The sequence below is a fragment of the Ochotona curzoniae genome, unplaced genomic scaffold, assembly GCF_017591425.1.
Source record: "Ochotona curzoniae isolate NIBS_2020 unplaced genomic scaffold, NIBS_Ocur_1.0 contig_2599, whole genome shotgun sequence".
Lineage (NCBI taxonomy): Eukaryota > Metazoa > Chordata > Mammalia > Lagomorpha > Ochotonidae > Ochotona > Ochotona curzoniae.
This window is the reverse complement of record NW_024465520.1, coordinates 10,130,073-10,153,441: the sequence shown is the minus strand read 5'-3', so window position 1 is coordinate 10,153,441 and position 23,369 is coordinate 10,130,073. Positions and strand designations below refer to the sequence as shown.

General features: G+C 35.6%; 1 protein-coding gene across 1 annotated transcript in view; it reads left to right on the top strand.

Moving 5' to 3' along the window:
* Positions 1–23,369, top strand: part of GPR149 (G protein-coupled receptor 149) — a 45,239-nt gene that overhangs the window by 1,523 nt on the left and 20,347 nt on the right. The window contains exons 2-3 of the mRNA XM_040974928.1: positions 241–437; positions 6,249–6,693. Coding sequence (XP_040830862.1) covers positions 241–437; positions 6,249–6,693 — 642 coding nt within the window. The remainder of the gene's footprint in view (positions 1–240; positions 438–6,248; positions 6,694–23,369) is intronic.

The following is a 23,369-nucleotide window of genomic DNA, read 5'->3' as shown; positions in this document are numbered from 1 at the left end:
CTAAGCTTTCCAGGTTTGAATTGGCAGTGCGCACAGACCTACTGCTGCAGAGCAGGTATCCCCAAAATTCGGATTAGGCACAGAAAGGCGCATCTCGCCACTTCCCTGGAGCCCACCAAGGCAGAGCTTCTGGCTCTCAGTCTTGAAAGGAGACGGAAGCAGAGCCGTTGCAGGAAGGATAAACTTGGCAAGTGGAAAATGGAAGTCTGGGTTGGAGCTCAAGTTCTTTCCCCCTTGCAGATCCACCTGGTGGTCAAACACGTGGTAGAGTTTCAGAACCTTCCGTTGGAGATCCTCAGCTTTCTACTAACCCTGCTGGCCGCCACTGTAACCCCCGTGTTTGTCTTGTCCAAACGCTGGACCCATCTGCCCTGTGGCTGCATCATCAACTGCAAGCAGAACACATTCGCAGTGACATCTGACGGAGAGAAAAGTAAGTCTGGCTATTCTGACGATTGGAAGCAGTTTGTATGCAATGAAATATACATAAGTGGTCCATTGACAAAGCTGCCCAAGTAAGGGATGAGGAGGCCAAGGACAAATGTAAATGGTAAATAGAGAATAGTCACAGGAAACCATTCTTAGAGAGCAGCTACAGTAAGGTTAAATCAGTTAGGTTTTAAACAACCCCGTGAAGTGCTTACGCATTATGTAATTATCTCAGATAAGGAAAGTAGAGAAGAGTGTTAGTTCTACACATGTTGGCATTGTCAAAACCCTGAGATGTTAATATCTGCCATAGCTCCCAGCCCGAAATAATGGCTGTAAGAGGCTGCTTCTGAAACAACACGGTCAACTCTCTGAAAAAAAGTTTCAAACTCATTATGTTACAGCCGTGATGATTCAGTGAAACACACAGAAAACCATCATGATTTTGTTCCTTTTAGCCTTATATTAGAGTTTCAGAAAATGTTAGGAATTAACTAATCTGAAGGCCTGAAAACAATTCCAAGGCAAATTGTGTGTTTCTCTGCCATTAGAGACACTCCTGACAACAAAGACGACCTTTTGCAAAAAAACACAAGGGTGGCAGCTTGTCTTTGGGTGTGTGATTATAAATCAAGCCAAGCTGCATACTTTTTAATTTTTTTTTAATTTATGTTCTAAACTGTACCAATAGGTAGGAATGAGAGGCATGGTCGATTACAAAACTCTGTGATATTATTGTTCCCCCAATCGAAGGGGAAAAAATGAAGCAAGGGCTATATATTTTTATCCTGCCAGAAAGGAAAAGGATTGTTTCAGACAAAGACAGAATGTTCTACCATTTAATAAATCTAAGAATGTATGAGTACGTGTTGAACGAACAGTTCCATTAATTATACTTTGCTGAGAATAAGCAAGTAGATTAGTCTGTAACAGAGAAGAAAGGTTTAAAAACAATCCATCTCAAACCGTTTTATGGTTGTAAAATTTGGAGAAGACCAAAGTACTGTGTGCAGTCAACAACAGAGTGTTTTTTATTATTATTTATCTTATTTAACCAGTTATGCATGCTTGGATGTATTGATAGAACGTAACATTTAGAATTTTAAATGTCTAAAGATTTTTCAAAGATAGAAATTTGTATTGGTAATATCATAAAGTTTTACTGTTTTAATAGATACCACAATTGCCTTTGTGTTTAATCAAAGGAGTTGTTAAATAACCAAAGAACAAATAATAATGATGTGCTCCTGGAAATTAATATCCACCACAACAGAGACAGAAAATAAACACACAGGTTATCACTTATAAGCCTGACGGTACAGTCTAACAATTGTTAATACTTGCCACTAAATTAGTAAGCCAGTTCTGTCTCATATAAGATTATGAGGAGGAGTCTTAGGCCAGAGAAAATGAAAACTCTTAGAGAAGGGGGTTAAAGAGGTCACTTCGAAGGGGAACACCCACATCAGTGCTGAGGACAAATCAATGCAACAGAGGTACCATCGCAGACGGCTTGGGAGATTCCCCTCCGTCTTACACCTGACAGAAAAACCTACAGTAGGCTAGAAGCTTCTAAATCAAATGGCTCCCCTTCCAGGCTAGGCCATAGGGAGATTCTCACGTTCTGTGGAGTTCCCATCAAGTTTCCTTCTATGAGGTTTGAGCTGGTTGAGCCTCAGATAATCCAGGTGATTGAAGAGCTTCAGGACCTCAGTTCTTAAGGATTATACCTCTTGTTTCATGTTTAAACTTTTCCTCCTAAACAAACCAGGATCACCAACCTCCTGCCCTTTTAGGTTGCTCATCAGGGAACTCCAGAAGTAAGGAAACATGCATTTTTTTTCCACAACCCATATTTACCAATGGCGCAGATTTCAAATGTAAATATGTAGAAGTTTACATCTCAGCTTTGGTGAAAAGGAGTTGAGAGGTGTGTAACCAAAAATTAATATCATTACTAGAAAGTGATTTGTAAAAATAAAAATTATCTATCTCCATCAATAATCTGCACCACTGGTGCCTGAAATCGAAGTGATTTGAGAAAATATATAAATATTTAATACAGGAGGCTCAGGTGGTAGACACAGAAGATGGGTATGGCTTTCAGACTAATTTTGATTGAGTGACATAATGGTTTCTTTTTTAATTAAACAATCAAATATTTCAAGTTTTTCACAGAATATCTGGTGACAAATTCTAGAAAGGAATAGACAAACATTCCCAGATCGTGGTCCATGAATTGATTTTGGTTCAAAGACAAGGGGATAGTTCAGTACAGTTTGTATTTTAAGACCATTGTATTTTGCGTTAAGGCCCATGTAACTGCTCTGTCCTCCAAAGTCAGAATAGCTCACAGCACAGTGTTCCTTGTTATAACTGTGTGGAGCTCAGCACCTGTTCAGGATAGCAAAAGGGAGCTTTCCCATTTGCTGTAACGCATGCCTTGCCTTTACTGATTGTTAAAGTTATTTGACTGGTCCCTGTACATATTTGAGTTTTTAATTAATAAAAATGAATACAGCAAACATGCTCTTTACACTTAAAAGTAACAAATTTAACTCATATTCTAATATTTTCTTTAACACAGGTTTTATCATTAACCATTTAATTTTTTAATTGTCTTATGACAGAGTTTAGTAGGCACTGGGATCTCCCCTCCCCTCCCTAGATTCCCTCCCCTTGCCTCTGTTCTCCCCTCCAATCTTACAGTGGTTGTCTTCATGAATTATCACACCTCACCGAGGTGTCACCCAACAATGTAGTTATAACCAGTCATTACATTGTGAGTCCATTCTTGTAGTGCATGAAGGACGACTTACTTCTCTGTTTCTTCCTATGAACACATTAATTTGTTTCATTTTCATACAGTACAGTCCTCCACAGGGAGAAAAATAAATTAAAAATTAAAAAAGTAGAATAGTGAAACTTCATCCATATGAAAATAATGAACATATAACAAGGTGCCAGTGTGATGCTATGGTGGTGAAAAAGAGTGTCCAGCATCTTCTCATGGGAATAGATGCCAGAGTGTGTCCCAAGGCACCAGTGGAGGTACGATGAGGACTAGATCCTCATTACTTATGGGCAGTAGCAACAACAGTGATAAAAGCAACATTAACAAGCTCAGGTGAATACAAGCAGTTTCTTAGAGATGACTGATTAATAGGTTTACATTGCAAGGTCTTATTACAAAGGTTACAAAAATATGAATTTAATAAAGTAGAATTCACAGGTAAAATCTTTAGATTTTCATTGCAGCACAATCAACAATCACAAAAATAACTTAAATGCCCATCAGCAGAGGACTGGATAAAGAAACTTGCTTCGTCTACATTATGGAATATGATTCAGCTATTTTTTAAAAAATTAAATATAATTGTGGCCAAATGGGCCAAGCTAGAGAGCATTATGCTAAGGGAAATGAGTCAATCCCAAAAGGTCAGATATCATATGTTTGCTCTAACCATGCTATTTTTACCATTTTTCCTAGAGTTCCCGCCCCCCCAGCCAATCTCTACTCAATGATTGTAGTCTCTGTGACAATGGAATAACTTCTTATCTCCTTTAGTGTCCTTTAGTGCTCTCTGCAAGAACTTACCTATCATGTTAAGGAAAGCCGTTAGCTAATGTCATCGGTCACATGTCATAATAGATGTACTTCCACTTAGAAACGAACATCCGGGTCATTCTGCTGCTTTGGCCATAGTTGTCTCATGGATCTGATTACAGTTAAAATAATTTCATATCAGTTAATGTTTCTCATTTGAGAATAGCTAACTTTAAGTTCAAATCTTTTTCACTAAGTAATTTCAGATAACGCCTCCATCAGCCTGTTTTCTCAAACTTAAAATAGGACCAGTAAACTTCCATTGTGTGGGATGTTGATGTGATATTATGATTTAGGTGCATAACCTGGCTTAGAATTTTCTATCATATCACGTCTCTTGCAAAGCCTGCATTCTTCTTAAAGATTATTGCAGATTGCCTCTTGTACCCTGTAACATGGAGGCAGTTTTCACTCATATACTAATTTAAAACTTTTTTTCTTTATTTTCAGATTATATCTTTCAAAGTAATTATGTGAATTTAATAAAGTATTCAGTCATAGGCATCAATTTTAACAATGTTAATCATAACATTGAGATCTTGATAAATTATTATGGCATAAATATTTGGAGAAAAGGAAAACTCACCAAAATTTAAAATATTCTTTTATTTCACTCACCTTGTAAGTTAAAAATCCCAGATTAAGTTTATTGAACCACATTATGGGGAAAAGTAAGTAGAACTATAAATGGGACAGTATATAAACTATGAACATGCATTTCTATCTTTCCATTTCTAACAGATTTTTTTTTCTTTCACATTCTGGCTCAAACAAGAAATTGCTCATTCTGGCCATTTTCCATCAGCAGTATTGATGTGTAAATCTTGGTTCTGGGAACATTTCAGTAATAGAATCAGCATGTGAATGACACCAGTGTGTGTAATAAAATGAATAACATTTTTACCTATTATTCCCAGTGAGTTCCCATGCAAGCAGTACAAGGACAGACTCACAACAAAAATGACTGATTGTAACTATATTGTTTTGGGAGACACTTCAGTGGCAGCATGATGGACTTACAAAAGTTCACCAAAGACACCCATTGTAGGACTGGAAGGAAAAAAACAGAGGGGAGAGAGGGAACTTAGGGAGGTGAGGGAAATGCCAGTATCATAACTGTATCATAAAACAATAAAAAAAAAACATAAGATTCAGGAAAGAAAGAAAAGCTGTGTGACAGCAGGTTTAATTGTAATGTATACACTTATAGACATAATGATGTTAACAGGTTTAAAAGAGGCGTAAAACAATATGTTATTTCAAAAATAGTGTACAAAACAGCAGATAGACTCAAAAGTCTAAAACTAAGTCTATTTTAGCATTTTCTGGTTCATTTTATTTGATAAGATTGATATTTATGGATTTTTACTTGAAAGTCAAATTTACAGACAAATGGAGGAAAAGACACAGAGAGAGATCTTCCGTCTGCTGGTTCACTACCCAAAATGAGGCAATGGCCAGAGCTGGAAGTCAGGAGATTCTTCTGTGAATCTGACTTGGGTACAGGGTTCTGAGGCCCCCGTCCTCCATTGTCCTCTCAGGATGTTAGTGGAAAGCTGGATCAAATGGGAGAAGTTAGTGTCCATATGCAATGCAGGCACCCCAGGTGAAGGAGCCTGGCCCTTATTTTCTTTTAAAACCTATCTATTTATTTATTTGAAAAAGTTACAGAGAGATAGAAAAAATGTTCCATCCGCTTGTTCACCTTGCATATGGCTGCGATGGCTGGAGCTGAGCTGATCCGAAGCCAGGAGCTTCTCCCAGGTTTCCCATAAGGATGCAGAGTCCCAAAGACTTGGCCCATCCTCCATTGCTTTCCCAGGCCACAAGCAGAGAGCTGGATGGGAAGTGGGGCAGCAGGATTCCAACCAGTGCTCAGGGAACAGGTTTACCTGCATTGCCACAGAGTCAGCCTCAACAGTTTTCTAATTTACAATGAAATTTTTGTTATGTAAAACTGTGTTAAAGATAGAGAAAGTTTTAAAGATAGTATCTATTTTGAGTCCTGTATTGGTCAATTAAGGAAAATTAAGTGGAAACCAATGAGGATTTGAATTTAAAGAAGTGCTTTGCATACGTGAAAAGAACCAAAGATAGGTAGTTTTAACTCATAAGAATAAGTTGTAATTCCTATATATTCATAGTATGTACCCAACTACTGTTTATTTACACTTTACTAACCATGGGTTTTTTGTCATTTTTACTCAGCCAGGAGGAAAGGCTTTGAATTCAATCTATCATTCCAACAAAGTTATGGAATTTATAAAATAGCTCATGAAGATTACTACGAGGATGATGAAAATTCTGTATCCTATCACAATTTGATGAACTATGATTGTGAAACTACAAAAGACTCTCAAAGAGACAACCGTACTATCTTCAATACCATAAAAGTTGAAATCAGCACCACACCTTGTCTGGACAGCTCTGCACTAAAGGGCATTAACAAATGCACAAATACCGACGTTACAGAGATCAAACAGGATTCGGACAAAGAAAGGAGTCTATTTTCTGACAAAAGGGAAAGTGTTATTAACTATGAAGAAACTGCCTTTTTTGAAGCGCCAGAGAGAAGGCTGTCTCATGAAGAGAATCAGAAACCAGATCTTTCAGATTGGGAGTGGTGTAGGAGCAAATCAGAAAGAACACCTCGTCAGGTACAGTAAAGGTTGTCCTTCCTGTAAAACTAAAAGTGACATTAAAATTATGGGACTAAAATGATTATACATTGTATATCTTTGTTCAATCAAATCAAAGGTTAACCACTTGCCTCAGCTTCAATAACATTATTTTAAGTTGTAGTTTGAGGGACTTCTTAAATTAAAAAAAATACTTTTACATTTGCATTTAAAATGTAGACATATTTAGAATTATAAGTCAACTGAGAGGTTTTGAGAAGGGTATGCATTTTATTTTAACTTCATCTATTTAAATCAAGACTAGACTCTCAGAATTTTTGCTTGTGAGTTAGCTAACTAAGCTAAACGGATTGAATTGTAGATTTTCCCCCACTGTGCTAAAAGTATATCACATATGCTGAAGAGATATGTTCCTCTTTATGTACAGGTAAATAGTCATGTAACTAGAAATGAGGGCTGTGGTCCTTTGAGCTATACTGTTTGCTTCCCGATCACTTCTAAAAGAACCAGTTTCTCTCAGGAATCCAGCAAAGGAAAATAAGATTTATTTCAGAATATATCCTGGTGAGCCATGTCGAAACATCTGGGCTTTATTCCCAGCTCCAGCTCCTAATTCCATCTTCCTGACGATGCAGACTCTGAAAGGTGATTTGTGATGATTCAGGTAATTCTGTCACCATAATCTATATGGCAGTCCCAGTCCTGGGTTCACTTCCAGCCCCATCCATTGTAAGCATTTGGAGAATAAACCAGCAGGAGGGGTCCTCTATTTTTTCTCACTTGATAATCCTTCTTTCCCTCTCTCCCTCACGGCCTCTCTCCTTCTCTTTGTGTGTGTGTGTGTCCACATAGGCATTTGTGTGTGGGAGCACATCTATCTGCCTTTTAAATAAATAAATAAATACAAATTTTAAAAGTTAAAGTCTTGGTGGAAGTTTAGGAAATACAGTTATCTATACGTAGGGATGTAAAAGCAGTGCACACTGCTAACACAGAACTGCACTGTCCTAGGAGAACGATGAAGTACAATTCACCTACAATGTCCATTACATAAAGAATATCACATGAAAAGTATTAAATATTGAGATATCTTTCTCCTATAACGATCTACTTATTAAATATTAACACTTAACATACATAATGAGCAAATAATTCAAGAGACTTATACAAAATGATGGCCATGAAAAATGATGACTTAGAATAAATTAGAAAATAAAGTATTCAGGAAATGCAAACCTTCCTATCTCTAAAGACCAATTGAAATGAACTGACATACAACCATAAGCTTCCAAGCAATATTAGCAAAGCCTGAAACTATGAACTGATATTGGTATGAAGTTCCTTCAGTCGGGCTATTTTATACAATTTAAATAGCAACAAACTGCAATTAGGGCTCAAAAGTTTATGAGAACTTTTGCTAAGAACCAAGACAGATTTTAAGTCCTACCCCACTCTACAGTAGGAGTTCTTGCTGATTTATGGGACACTTTGATTTTACTGTTTCTTTTTTCCAACTGCCTTCTTTTGCCTTGAGAACAACGTTAACACAGACATGTTACATAGCAGTACATTGAACAGCAGTAGATACAGCCTGTACCCTTTCGAACTCTTCCTCATTTTTTTTTTTTTATGGCTATGCTTTCATTTAAGCCCAGTGAAAAATCTCATACCTCAGCAGACCACCTTGAACCATGTGTTTCTTCTCAGGCTTTTGAAAAGAGTAGATTTTATTTCAGTTGTATTAAATTAAAACTGTACAGGAATTTTTTAAAACTGTTTTAAGCAAGCTGTCCATTATTTTTTAAAATTACTTTGCTTCACTTCTTTATTGGAGCTTATGTTATTAAATGTATTATCAGTTTATCCAAGTGAAAGCTGTGATAATAATAATGTAAAATCAAGGTTGAGATATCTACAAATGATAGTGGTTTTAGTAGCCATAAATTTATGAGTTAAAGGTGCTTGTAGATTGAAATGTAATGTTACTTGGCCACACAATATTGTTTTTTTTTTTTTTCTTGAACTCTAGTAGAATTCTAAGTGGCTTATAATTTAAAAATACATAAGGAATCATCAGAAATGTCTGTTTTTCAATTGGGAAGTTTTTGAAGTGGGCCACATGATTTCCTAACCACCCCAATTTTTCAACAATGAATAAAAATAACTGGACTTATAAGATAATTTAGTGATTTTATGGGTGAGTAGTCATACTATTTTCTTCTTTTACTACTTAGCTCTTACAATTATTCAGCTTCCGTTTCCTTTTTAGAGTTCTAAAACCTGACTCATTTATTAAAGTAAATAAGAAATGAAGATATGCTCTTCTTGTGCCAGCTAAATACACTCTGTTATCATGGCACTTAATAGATGAAAGGGCCTTCTCTGCACTAGTAAAATATAAATTGAATCATTCTGTAGCAATTCTTAAATGGCGCTCAAGACAGGGTAGAGTGTGAATTTGCTAGAGAATCACTTAAAAGGGGGTGGGGCGTGAGAAGGAATCTTGGGTCTTTTTAAGGAAATTAAGAATAGCAGATGAGCAACAGCCAAGTATGCTATTTCAAAACCAATGTTTGTAAAACATGTAAGATTGTATATTATATATGCATTATATTGTAATTTATTCTATATTATAATATCATATCAGGTTTTGTGGCTTAAATTTATTCGGATGAACATATATGCAAACTTGTGTACATACATCAGCAATAGCATCAAATTTGTCAGAAGCTAATAGACTCATATGCCAGGTTTTATAAGTTCAAGTAGTTTTATATGTTCAAGGAGTACAATATCAAATTCATGTAGATCGTAAAAGCTAAGTGTGTCAAAAGTTAGTAAAAGCAGGTGACTATAAATATAAGCATAGAAATAAGAAAGATAAAGTAGACCAGAACTGATTTAAAACTCATCTGAAAATCAACTTCCGAATCAAAGATTGTTTCTTTCACTAACAGAGTTCGATAGCCGCAATAAACAGTTGTTTAGAATGCTCTTAATTCTTTAATTTGCATAGACCTCAAATTTCAATGTGCATGCACATATAATGGCAGTTATATTAAAATATAAATTGTCAGTTGGTATAGGGGTACAGGAGAGGCCCAAGATTCTACATTGCTGATAAACTCCCAGTTGATTCCTGTGCAAAACGAAAGTCCTGCCTCTGGCCTACAGAGTTAAATTCCCCAGGTGGTTAATATTTATATTAAAATAGAAGAAACACTTTTTTGACTAAAGTCACTAGAGAAAGGTTTTAAATTTAGAGAGTAGAGCAAAAGCTACCTCTAGTTAATATATGTCCCATAGAGAAAAATAGGACTAGAATATCCCAGGACACGCATTCTGTCCTTTTCCTAACAAAAAAGTATGCATTCCCTTTTTAAACTATTCCAAAGGGTGTTTGCGTTCCTACGACATTAACTGCAAATGCCTAAACTTATCTCTGAGTAATTTTTGACATTTTGAATGGAAATGACCACAGTGGAAAAATCCACTTACCACCTCCTATTTGGAGCCTCCAGTCATTCTCACACAAATGACTAGAGCACTGAAATTTTATTTTTGACTACATCCATTTATTTGAAGTGGTTAGTTCATTACTCACTATTCAGAAACCTAATTTTTCACATTACTTTCTTTTAAAAATGACAATATTTTCATGATTATTAAAGTAATATATAATTATTATAGAAAATTTTGGAATGGACAATAAGCAAAGCAAGAAAAAAAGCAGATAATGGCAACCACCCAGACTGAAACACTGCTTCCATTTTGTCATATCAAATGTTAGGTTATGTGAGACGTTTTCACTCTTAATGAAAATAGACCCTGCTGTACACATTGTTATGAAATCTTCTTTTCTCTGATTAGCACTGTGTTTTCACCTTATTTAAATTGTTGAAGGCCGTTCTGTCACTACCTGGTAGTTTAGATGGTTATCGAGTGTATGCTGAAAATTCATCCATGCATGCAAATTTCTTTTCAAATATTTGAAGTCTTGGAAGTTGAAGCTAAGAGTTTCATTCTAAACTAATGTGTACACTTCATAATGCATCTGTGACCCTCACAGAATGTGAGGATTATTTATTTTAGTGAGCTGACTGGTCTCTTTCTCTAAATCCATGCGTGTTAGCATTATTCGATCAAATCATGTGTGGAATTCTGCAATGCATCCTCTTAGCTAAGACTTCTCTTAGCATTCATGGCTAATGAAGATATAAAAGCTTCACATTGATACTTTGTAGGTATGGCTTGCATCCCATCCATATTTCCCTACTGAATAGTTACTGCTAGTTGAGTTCAAGTTACTAGAAAGTCACTATATTTTAAAAATAATTGAAAGTGAATTAATTGTAGCTAAGCTATTCAGTTGCACAAATAGTACAGAGAATCCCAGTACACACATGCCTTATCAGACTCTCCAATGATGTTAGCATAAAAATAAATCAGATTTCAGCAAATAAATCAATGACCCATCGACTTGGTTTTGCCAGTTGTCTTACTAGTGCTCTATTTCTGGTCCGGAATCCACCCCCTTGAGCAAATATTACAGTTATTGTTACATTTCCTGAGGCATTTCCAGTGTGTACCAGAGCCTCAGTTCTTCTTTGCCTTAAATGACCGAGTCATTTTTGAGGACTGCGGCCTCAAAATTGGTTCTGTGGTTGGAATATCTTTCTGTTTTCTGTTTATCACACTGAGGTTCTGCGCTTTTAGAACACAAAATACGGGCTTTTGTCCTTTCTCGCGTGTCATATCGAGGGTTGCCTGAGGTTTTTACATCCTGTAGTGATTATAAAAACTGTGATCACTTTGTAAAGGGGCTATCTTTCAGACTTCTTCTGATAACTATGTCTATCTGGTGGAAATAAGTTTCAATATTATTCAAATATTGCATCTCACACCAAAATCCTATCCATAAATTTCAGCCTTCCCTATTGAATCCTGACTGCAAGAGTTTATGTGGTGTTAGCTTATTCTTTCAATTATTCCTTATTATTATTATAAGGAAAAACTAGCTGTTCCTATATTTTTAATTATGTCAGCATGAACTTAGATTTATTGTCATTTATAGGTTAAAAGCTATGCTGTCATTATATTTTGTGGCTATATTTGTCCTATATTTTTGTTTTGTTTTGTTTTTTTATGCATTATTTTGTCCTTGGGAGTTCATTGATGTTGCTTCCTGTCCCTATTCGATACGTAATCATTAGCATTTCCTTGAGTTTTGGCAGCACAAGATAAGATTTTTGTTGAATTTTTCGTCATTCATCCCAAACCTAATAAATTTTTTAGGGAACTGTGATCACTTTAATTGAAAATTAGTCATCAAAAACCAAGAGTCTAGCTGCTAGATGTGCTCATTGCTGCTGGAGTGTCTTACCCCTAAACCCTATCTCTGAAGAGAGACGGAAATTATACATAGGTATTTGCATGTATCCAGCTATATTTCTATGTCAATCTCTTCGTGTAAATAATTTAAAGCCATAAGTTGATACTAATTACTCTGATTGCAATTAACTACCACAGAGTTCACGTAAGCCTCTTTTCCTACTTGTGGTTTCTGTTTCTGACAGTGAGAAAATCAGCTCTTACTATTCATAAATATATTTACTTATTTTCTTAATATATTTACTTATTTTCTTAATCTTTTAGCAAGTTAGCTTTCAATCAAAAACAAAACATAGTCTTCTGAAATTACTTGTTAGTTCTTCATCTTCCCCATTTGGTGTTATGTTTTCATTTTATCTCACATTCTTTGTCACTTTCATTCTTTCTGTTTCTATATGTGAACTACTGCCAGTATTTCAATCATCAGAGCTGTATAAAAAGATAAACTTTCCTCCTTCATTTCTTCTTCCCTGGTCCCCGTTCCCACATACCTTCTGTAAGCATACTTTCATATATGTCTTGGCTTAAACTTCCTATGTTTGTGCAAGTGGACAAATAGAGGTAGATCATTTACATACCCTAGTTTTGTTTTTTTATTTTTACAGATAGACACATTTTTGTACTTTGTTTTTTTCACCTAACATTACATCCTAGAACTCAACTCTAGATCAAGTCATAAAGATCATCCTTATTATAAAGTAGCCCAACAACTGTATAGGCTATTTCTGAAATCTTATAACAAAGAATAATATTCGTTATATAACTCTGCACATGAGTACTTTGATGTTCTTGATAGTATACTTTCAGGATAAATTCCTAGAATTAGTGTTTCTGGGTCAGCAGGTAACTAGTTTTATTAGGAATGCTTTAATTCTTCTGTAGAAGTATCGTAACATTTTGTACGCCCCACAGCAACATATGATAAAGAATCCTTTTCCCCATCTTTTCAGTGAGAAGATATATTGGCATACTATGTATGCAAACTTTTAAAGTTTTGCAATTCTTGGAGGAAAGAGAGGATACTTCAGGATTGCTCAAAATTATAATTTCCTAGTGATAAGTGGGTTTCAATCATGTTCATATGTTTAATGGATACTTTTATAATTTTTCTGTTTTATGAACTGGCTGCTTTATCAGAATTTCCCTCTTCACTCCAATTTTAAGTTATTGCATACTTTGGATTTTAGTGCTCTCTCTCCATTTTATGCGTTGCAAACATGTGTTTTCTGGTTAGTTAGTTATCTTTTGATTTTGTTAATGGTATTTTTCCTATATATCATTTTTCTTGCTCATAAAAAGTTAACATTTTCTTTAATGGCACGTAAATTTTGAGTGCTAGTTAAAAGATAAATTCAAATGGAATCCACTTATGTTTTCTTCTAGTATGTGTATGATTTAATTATTTGCATCTCAAGATCTAAATTTAGAGTTTACTTTTGTTTGTTGTAAAATATGGATATAATTTTCTCTGTTGAAACAGGTTATCATCCTTATTAAAACATCATTTATTTAAAAGTCTATCAGCGCAGGTTTATTTCATACCAGTGAATCAAGATACTATCTTTTTATTTAACATTTCCATAATAGCATAGATCTATCTCTTCCTAAATTACATTCATATGTGTTATATCATTGTTTCAATTAGATATAACAATGAGTTTTATCATTTGGTAGAGCTGGCGTCTGTATGTTTTCCTTTCCCGCCATTTTTCTCACCATTCCTGTTGTTTTTATCATATTAAAATTAATTTCAGCTGGCCTGGCTCCTAATAAAGTTTCATTGGGAGTGTGTTAAACTTCCAAACTAACTCAAGAGCTGACATCTCTGTAGTGTCAAATTGTGCTGTTCAGGGACGAGGATGTCTTCATTTAATCTACTCTTGCACCTTTTCCTTGAAAGCTTTAAAGCTTTCTTTCTACAAATTTTATATGCTTTTATTATTAAATTTATTTCCAAACAGTCTTTATTGTTCATATTGTGAGATATATCTACCATTGTGTTTTGTTTTATCAATTAATGATTTTTATTTCTGTCTGCTAATATTGTTTGCTACCTTTCTGAATCATTCTATTGTTTAAATTAAATCACTTATCAGACATTTCTAGTATATCATATCAAATGTAAACAGAAATTTTAGTTTGTCACGCAATGATTATTTTGTCATTATTTAATTCCTTTTTGTCTGATTGTATTGATAATATTTTGAATGTTAACCAACTGGTTATTATTCATGGGTATTAAAGATGCAATGCATTGAATTGTTGAATAGTAGATATTACCATTTTTGCCTTGTTCCTGATCTTAGATTTCTGAAGTTCTCTCTCTCTTTTTTTTTAAACCATCCAATACTGTGTATATCATTTAAATGTCTTCCACAACCTATTCTTTCACCAATAGAAACGGCACAGGTACTTAAGTCACAGTGTTTGCCACACTCCTGATAAAGTCAAAAGAGGATGAGAACACAAACTTATACGTATGAGTTTGGGAGAGGGAAGGTTCACTTTTGATGTGCCAAATAACTTATGTCATCTCATTTATTCTACAGAATGACCCCATTTGTAGAGATGCCATTATTCTGATTTTGTAAGTTTGAGGAATAGATGTTTGGAGTAAAAGTTTGAGGTTAGAAGAAAAAGAACTTTCAAGATACAATCTGGTTGTCCCAAGCAGCACTTAATTTCAAAACAGCAGCCCAATTTGCTGAACTTGAAAAGTCCTTAAACTCAAGCTCCACTTTCAGAGATTCTGATTAGTGAGCAGGGTGGAGGTTGGGCACTGCTACAGTTCAGAATGTCTCCAGGTGCTTTAGTGTGTTCTTACCAGGGTTAAATTTCCTCTTTAAGAAAGTGCCTGGCTCTCACTACTTCATGAATTAGCTAATTCGAACATTTATGATTTTGATAATGATTATTAATACTTGCTGAGCATTTACTGTAATTCATATGTGGCTCCAAGCACTTTGCATATAATTGCTTATAATAGCATTCACGAAGATTCTATGTGTCACCTACTTTTACAGGTGAAAACGTGGAGACCAGGGAAGTTAAGCATACAGTCTAGAAGCAAACCTGAGCCATCTGACCCCAGAAACATTTCACATATTCACTTCCACGTATTTCTTTAGATACATAGTTTCACTGGTTAACAAGTCCTTTCATACACTGAGTTAAAACCTACTCCACTCACTTGGGAAGATTTATATCAGGGAAGTCTTTAAAATGCTCCAGTATTATCCACAGAGACTTTACCTAGTTGATCTGGAGTAATATTTCAATATTAATCTTTTCCAAAACTCTTCAGGGGTACATATTTGTTATATATAATCATCAGAATATTCATGCCTAGAATACATGATTTTTAACAGCACTAATATTTACATGAAAACAACAGAAACCCAACAGAACATGCAAAAGATATTAAACCAACACTTGTTATAAGGAAAACCCAAACAATCATTTGCAAATCACATCATTAATAATTAGGAAATATCAGCGAAAACTACAAATGGGAGATCGACTCAGTAATTTCAAGAGTAACATATACAAAACCAGGAGCTTTTATATAAACTGATAGTGTAATAAATTGTGGAGGCCACTCAGAAAGAGTTAAGCAATGCCCCCCAAAGTTCAATATATACATGCTTCAAGCTTCTGCAGTGGCATTATTGATCATATATCCTAGAGTTGCAGCATCCAAAACCGTACCACAAGTCATCTGTTATTTAAATGTAAATTAACTTAAGAGGTTGTTAAATACAAAATACAAAATGTATTCCATAAGCTTCACTAGCCACAACTCAAGGACTCAATAGCCAAGTGAGCCGATCAATTGATATGTTGAGCAGCATAAATATAGAACATTTCTCTTTGCAATTCTGTTTATCTCACTTAGCTGCTCAAACATGTTTATCCTTGTGGGAACAGTCTTTAATAGTACAAACAGTCAGGAACAAGCCTAATACTGAATGAATTGTTTGTTTTTTTTTTTTTTCCCAACAGAATATCATGCATAGAAATTCTAAGACATCAATAAGGCATGCAGGTACCTTGCTTGTCTCGATCTCATCAAAGGCCGAGTGGAGAGCTGTCATACATTCACCTGAACATATGTGTTATAGGATTAACAAAAACAAAATGTCCGTGGATTTCCTGTAAAGAACACAAGTCATTTAAGTATAAAGTACCTCTAACTCTGTCTCTGCTTATTGCTATTTAGTGATGAAACAGCTGCACAGAAAGTGAACAAGTTCTTACAAACGCAATTTTAAAAAAAGCAAAATAAGATGATATGCTAGGACTGTATTTAATAGCTTGAAAGCAGGCACAATTACATTATATATGCAAATTAAAACACTGTGAAGTGATTGTCATAAAAGTCGGAGCAGTGTTTGCCTTTAGAAAGACAGAGTAGCATGAGTATGAAAAAACGTGTGGAGGCCCGGGGAGTGCTGGCCATGTGCTCTCTCATTCTAGATAGCAAATAAGCTGCTTTAATGTCTATTTATTGTTTTATGTATTTGAACAGCACAGAGACAGAGAGATAGATGGAGACAGAGAAATAGAGAGAGAGAGTCTTCCATCTGTTGTTTCACACCCTAAGTGCTTGCAACAAGCAGTAACGAGGCAAGCTGAGTCTAGTAGCACTGATCTTGCGGTGGGTCTTCCATACAGGTGGTGGGGACCCAAGCTCTCCAGCCATTACCTGCTTCCTTGCAGGGTGCTCATCAGCAAAGAGCTAAATCACAGCTGGCGGAACTGGAACTCTCAGAACTCATTCTCAACCTGAATGTGGGTTCCACAGCCAATGACAATCACCACTCCAAATGTCCAGACCCCTCCCCCCCAAAAAACAAACAAAACAAACCAAAAAAACTGTCCTTCACTACATGTTATGCTTAATTCTCACTAGAATGTGTATCACAGTCACAATTTTAAAGTTAAAAATGATTACGTGAAATATTCTTCGATGACTCTAGTGAGCATTTTCTACCAAGACTTCTCATCTTGTCCTTCCTTGCCCAAAACCATTCTGTTCCTCTTTCGTTAACTTGCTGTGGAGGAAATGTGATTTGCCTAACTCACATCTATGCTAACCAAATATCATTGCTTTTCTGAACTTCCTTCATGATAAATTCACTTATGCTAGTCCATGGCCCTTTTAATTACATAAAATTCAGAATCAAACAGATTATTCAAATTGTTTTTTCTTCTTGTATAATATAATTCTATGAGATTAGTCACTTTAAGATAGGATTCATTTATTTGGCCACCATATCTACTGGCATTTCTTAATTTGTCTAATACATGCTAACACTCTCTGACATATTTTTTTTCTTACTGATGATTAGCCAAAAAATCTCCCCATTTTGTGTATTTGTTGTCTATTGATTGAGACTCTATTAAACATCATCTTGCTCCATTTACCTGATATGTCTGTAACTTTTAATAGCCTTTCCTAGTGGAATGCAAAATATTTTCCACAAGTTAATGCTAACATGCGACTTCTCCATTATTATCCCCAAATTTGTGTTATCCACGAAATAGTTAACTATTCATCCTGTTTTTGTATAAATTGTTGGTTAAAAATGTTTCGTGAATACCTGTATTGTGTTTCTAGCTCCTGACTTTAGCCTTATTCCAACCCCAGCTTTTACGGGCATTTTAGGAGTAAAGCAGTGGTGGAAATATGCTCTCTCGTTGCCTGGTGCTTACTACTGAAAAGAAATGTTCTCATTCATTCGGCTTTATTTCAAAATGCGTTAAGCATTCTTGTTCTGATGCTTATGAACATTTCAATCTCCTCCAAATCAATATGTTTTCCCTTCCTCTTGTTCACAAGGACATCATGAGGTTATTATGATATGCTTCACGGAAACGTTATTATGAAAGTTTCTAATGCATTTTTTTTTGCCTGCTATCAATTAATTTAATAAACATTTACACAGAAGTGCTGTGGATATAAAGATGCAAGCTCTCCACATTTGCAAGTGTGGGATGTGGACTTTTAAGCAAATAGCTCCACCTCAGGGAGGAAAGAACGACTGGATAGAAACAATGCTCTTTCAGACAGCAGTGGGTGAGAAGTCCAGCAAGGAAGCAAGGAACCAGTCGGAATTCATGGCATGTCCTGGCCCTGTACCTGCTTCTTCTTGGCTGTGAAACTGTCCTTTCATCCTCCTAAAAATTCTAGGAATGCATGTAAATATTATTTATCTAGTTTGTTGAATTCACTTCCTCCCATCTCGAAATTTTAAGTATTTGAACATTTCTGCTGTTTAATTTCCCATTTGCTTCTAGGCCATCAGCTGGGACCATGTGTTGACACTAAGTCTTCATAGTGATTGTTCGAGACAGAAATCTGACACTCTTGCAGCAGCAATGGCGTCTTATTATTTCTTGATTTACACTGAGATTCGGTTACTCTCACAAGTGTTTTCTCGGTGCCTTCAATTTTAGCTCACAAAGTTCATAGGGAGCTCTTAGGAGAGGAGAATGTCGGCTTTCTCTGAGCTGTTTCTTGAGTTGACATTGGCTACAAGCTGTGGACTTGCACCTTTCTTTAAACATTTGATCTGAGCTTCAGAATCATGTTTCTGAACTCATTTTATGTTGCCTTTAGTATTTGTACAAGCGGTTTTTCATCTTATTCTTCTGAACATAAAAGTTTCCATCTTCAGCAATGAAGATTTTCTTTCAAAGATTTCCTGTAAGCCTAACTTGACCTACTCTGGACTTCCTTGACCTTAAAAGGGTAATTTTTAAAATTCTACATCCATCCATAGTTGTCTTCTTGACACTTGTACCCGTTTTTGTATCCACCTCACTGTGCTAGAGCAAAAAAGAAAAAAAAAGCCTCTGGCAGTTTAAAGGTACCTGGTCTCTCCTGCTTATTGTTTCAGTTTAGGATAGCATATATTCTAGGAATACTCATTTTCCTTCTTGGATATGCACTTCTTCACACATTTGTCAATCATTTCCCCTGTTTTGTTCAGAATTATATTCTAATGAACAATTCCTTCTTGCCTGCGGTAGTCTGTGAGAAGACACTGTCAGCAGGGCGAGGTAAAGGCTTCTTGGTGGTTGAATGTTCCTTTGAGGAGAATCATCCGAAAACACTGGCTTGCCTCTGAGCAAACACGGACTCTCCACTCTCGTAAATATACATTTTCAAAAGCTTTTTCCTCTGTATCACAAGTTATGATCTATAAATTTGAAACCAGTGCAGTGTGACTAAAAAGCCAGAAAAGTACTAAATCTACCAGAAATTAATACTATTACCTAACAATTATTACCAATTTATGGTAACTACCAATTTCGGTTATAAGATTTAGAAAGGAAGCATTTCAGTTTTGCATCTTGTCCTTTGAAACACGCTAAAGTCAGCTGTCATCTGCCATGAATCATGCAACCATACTGATAAAACAGAGCTCAAACACGTTTCTCATCTTGTGAAGTAGTTTAAAAACTTTGCAATATTTTAGTGTATTATTTTCACAACATCCACTGATTTTTAGAACAAACATTTACTCTGGACCAAATGTGGTTCATTATTCTTTGTCCTGATCACAGAGTGTGATGCGTTTTCATTCCAGTAGTGACTAGTCTGGTACAGGATACTGTGTGGTAGAACTTGGGCTTTGCAAAGAGGCAGACTTACTCATCACTCTGATAACATTATCCTCACCTGTGACACATGGAAATAAGAGATTAGTTATAGCAGAGTCTAGATAAGATAATGCATGCCAAATACCATGTTTGACACTATAGTTTTATTTATCTCTTAATTGATCCACCACTCAATGAATATACACTAATTGATAGGTATTATGCTGGCTTTGGTATTGACAAAATATATACCACCTCAGTTCTCATGAAATTAACTCACTAGCTAAAGAGAAAAGCAAATAGATATTAGCAAATAAAGGGTATGCTAAGGAAACAGGAAAGGACTCCCAGAGTACAAGATAATTCATTGAATCTAAAAACAAATGGGATTTAGTGATAATATATCCACGAAAAGATGCAAAAATTAGAATACTACTCCTTCATTTCTACAATACAATAATGGAAAAAAAGAAGGTTGATATCTCAGATGCAAAATCAAAATATACTGATTTTGACTTTACATATCCATCAAGTATTTCAAGTTTAGCTATAAAACTCCTGTCAATTGCATATAGCCTAATTGTATGATCCAGAGAGGTGGCTCCATACAACTTGTGGTGCAGAGGCGTGACTCAGAAGTGTTGTCACCCAACTCAGTAGTGCTGCACCAGCCGAAGAGGCTCCAGACTGCTACATAGAAAGAGCGTCAGACTGACAATCTTATACAAGATTTGTTTAGAGGACTTTTCTTTAAAAGATTTGCATGGGCAACTCACCAGCTTCCACTAGAGACTGTGTATAAAGAAACGGTTTTAAAAGCACCAGTGAGGAATATTTAAGGGGCTACCAGGACCTGCCTCGTAAGTTACCCATCGACACAATCTTGAGTATCCCACGAACTGTCAATGAGGCACATGACATAACCCCTCTGATCTTCACTAAGATCATGAGGTTGCTCTGAGTATTTAATACTGTGATAGCAAAACAACCACTACGTAAGAATATAAACAATAATTATATGGAAGATGATCAGGAAAACTTTAAGATACATGTTTATGCAGTGTGTTAAGTACGCTCTTGATAAATGAATGGATATCCATGAAAACAACTGTGTAATTCAAGAGCAAGAGCAGAGGTAGCAATAGAGTTACTTTTCATCTCTGATAAAGAAAAGTCAGAAAACTGAATGTCGCATGAAGGATTTTCTAGTAACAGCGCCACAGACATAAGTCATGCCACACCTTCAGGGATTCTCTGACTGAGTAAATTAACCATAAACTTCTGGGAGAGAAAACCTGCCAGTAACTCTTGAACACTCAGGAGATTTTAATTCCAATGTGGAGACTTAACTTCCAAGAGAACTTTAGGTTCAGCATAGGATCCGGAATGATTGCAAAACTAGTCGAAAGTTAAAAGTGATACTTATTACACTGAGTGGTGACTAAATGCAACCTGTAGATTTCGTCCTTAGCTGGACATTAAACCTACCTGACATGAATAAGACTAATTAAATAAGAATCTCAGAGGACTAGCTCTAGCATTCAATGGTGTTTTAAATAACAGTCCCAACGACCAGTCCTGACACAGCACCATAAAGAAATAAGGAAAAAGACACCTTCCCCCCCGCACCCCCGAAGTAAACTGTTCCTCCTCCTCCTTTTGATTGACATCACATTCAGCCCTATGATCAGGATGAGACATCATTACGTATTTGGATCTGAGCAAATTGTGGAAACTGGTCTTGGTTGATCTGATCCGGTCTTTCTTCAAATGCCACTCATTTAGGTTGTAATTATCACAAGCATCTCTGAAGAAATGACACGCTTCTTTGAGTCAGTGCCTGCATTAATGGGATGAATCATGGCCATTTTTAATTACATGCAATCCAAGAGTACATATGGAAATTGATGGACTCTTGAGCTTGCCATTACAGTCAAATTTTAATTCTAGTAATCATCTTACCTCTTCCCAATGACTTTACAATGATGTGTTTACTCAGAGCTTCCTGTCCTTGTTTGTATACACTGTAAAACAACAAAGATTGTAATTCAAATACAAATAGATACAACGTTCTAACGCATCTACTTTTGGCTTTGTATAAATGACTATAAAAAATAAGAAAAGTATCAAAGGCAGGTGAAATCTATTCACTAACTCCATAAAGCAATTTTTCTTCAGTCAATTCTTTATTTCAGAGTTAAGATTCTTCCCTTTTAAAATTTTAAAGCAAACCTGGACCAAAAGAGAAACATTTTAATTTTGCTTTAAGCATTTTTTAATTGTTTTTAAGTGTCTTAAAAATGTAGGAAAACACTTTTCATAGTTACTGCCTAATCGCCCCCTTCTCTAGGTAGAAAAGATATTTTCTTCTACTTTAATAGAAAAATGAATTTATCTCACATCAGCATTCTAGTATTGTAGTGCTAAATGTTTAACAATTGTTTGTGTGTGGGTATACGTGTTTGTACATGTTAAATGCTTATATATGATTATTTTAAATTTTACTGAATTAGTGATTATAACATAATTTACAACTTTTTTTTAAAGATTTACTTATTTTTATTGCAAAGTCAGATATACAGAGAGAAGGAGAGACAGAGAGGAAGATCTTCCTTCCAATGATTCACTCCCCAAGTGACCACAATGGATACTGCCAGGAGCCAGGAGCTCTTCAGGGCCTCCCATACAGATGCAGGATCCCAAGGCTTCGGGTCATCCTTGACTGTTCTCCCAGGCCACAGGCAGGGAGCTAGATGGGTAGCAGGGCCGCCAGGATTAGAATCGGCAACCATATGAGATCCGCAGTGCATTCAAGGCGAGGACTTTAGCTGCTAGGCCACTGTGTGGGCTCAATTTACAAATATTTGTAAAACCTTTTTTTGTGAAATGTTCCAATCCATGACCACTTGATTCTCACAGTATACTGTGGTACTTTGTTATACCAAAATGGTGTAATCATAGCCATTCTGTAGTCCCAAATGATTATATCAAAGTTAGTCAGCATTACAATACATTAATGAGTAGGATAAAAGTTAAACACCACAGACATAGATTTTTTTCTTGTCGTGATACAATTCCTTAGGCACTGGCATTTCCCCTTCCGCCCTCTACATTCCACACCTGCACCAATGGTTTTTTCCCATTTGATTACAATAGTGCATTGTCCTTTCAGTGATAAAAGTGACTGTTGTATCAGAGACTAGTTTTCAAATAGAAGGGTTTTTTTTGTTTGTTTTTTGTTTTCTGATGTGACTCCCCTTCTCAGTTGTTGCTTCGCTGTCTCTGGTATTGTTGCTATGAATTTGTCGCTAAGCTCTAACTAATAAAGCTCTTTAAACTTTATATATTGTTCTAGCAGTTTTATAGTTTTAAGATTTATATTAAGTTACACATTCTTACTTTGAATGAGAATCCAATTATGTTCTTTTCACGTAGATATCCAATTTTCCCAAAACCATTCTTTGAAAAGTCTATCATTTCTCCATTTTGTTTTATCGGTTCCTTTCCCAAAGATTGTTTAACAGTATGTATCTTTATCTCCGGATTCCCTGTTTCGTTCAGTTAGTTTTCATCAGACTCTGTATCAGTACTGGACAGTTAAATTTATGACAGATGTTCAGTATGTTTTGGAATCAAGGTATGATGCCTATATGGTTTTTTTTTTCTTTTTCAAGATTGCTTTAGTTATCAAGTTC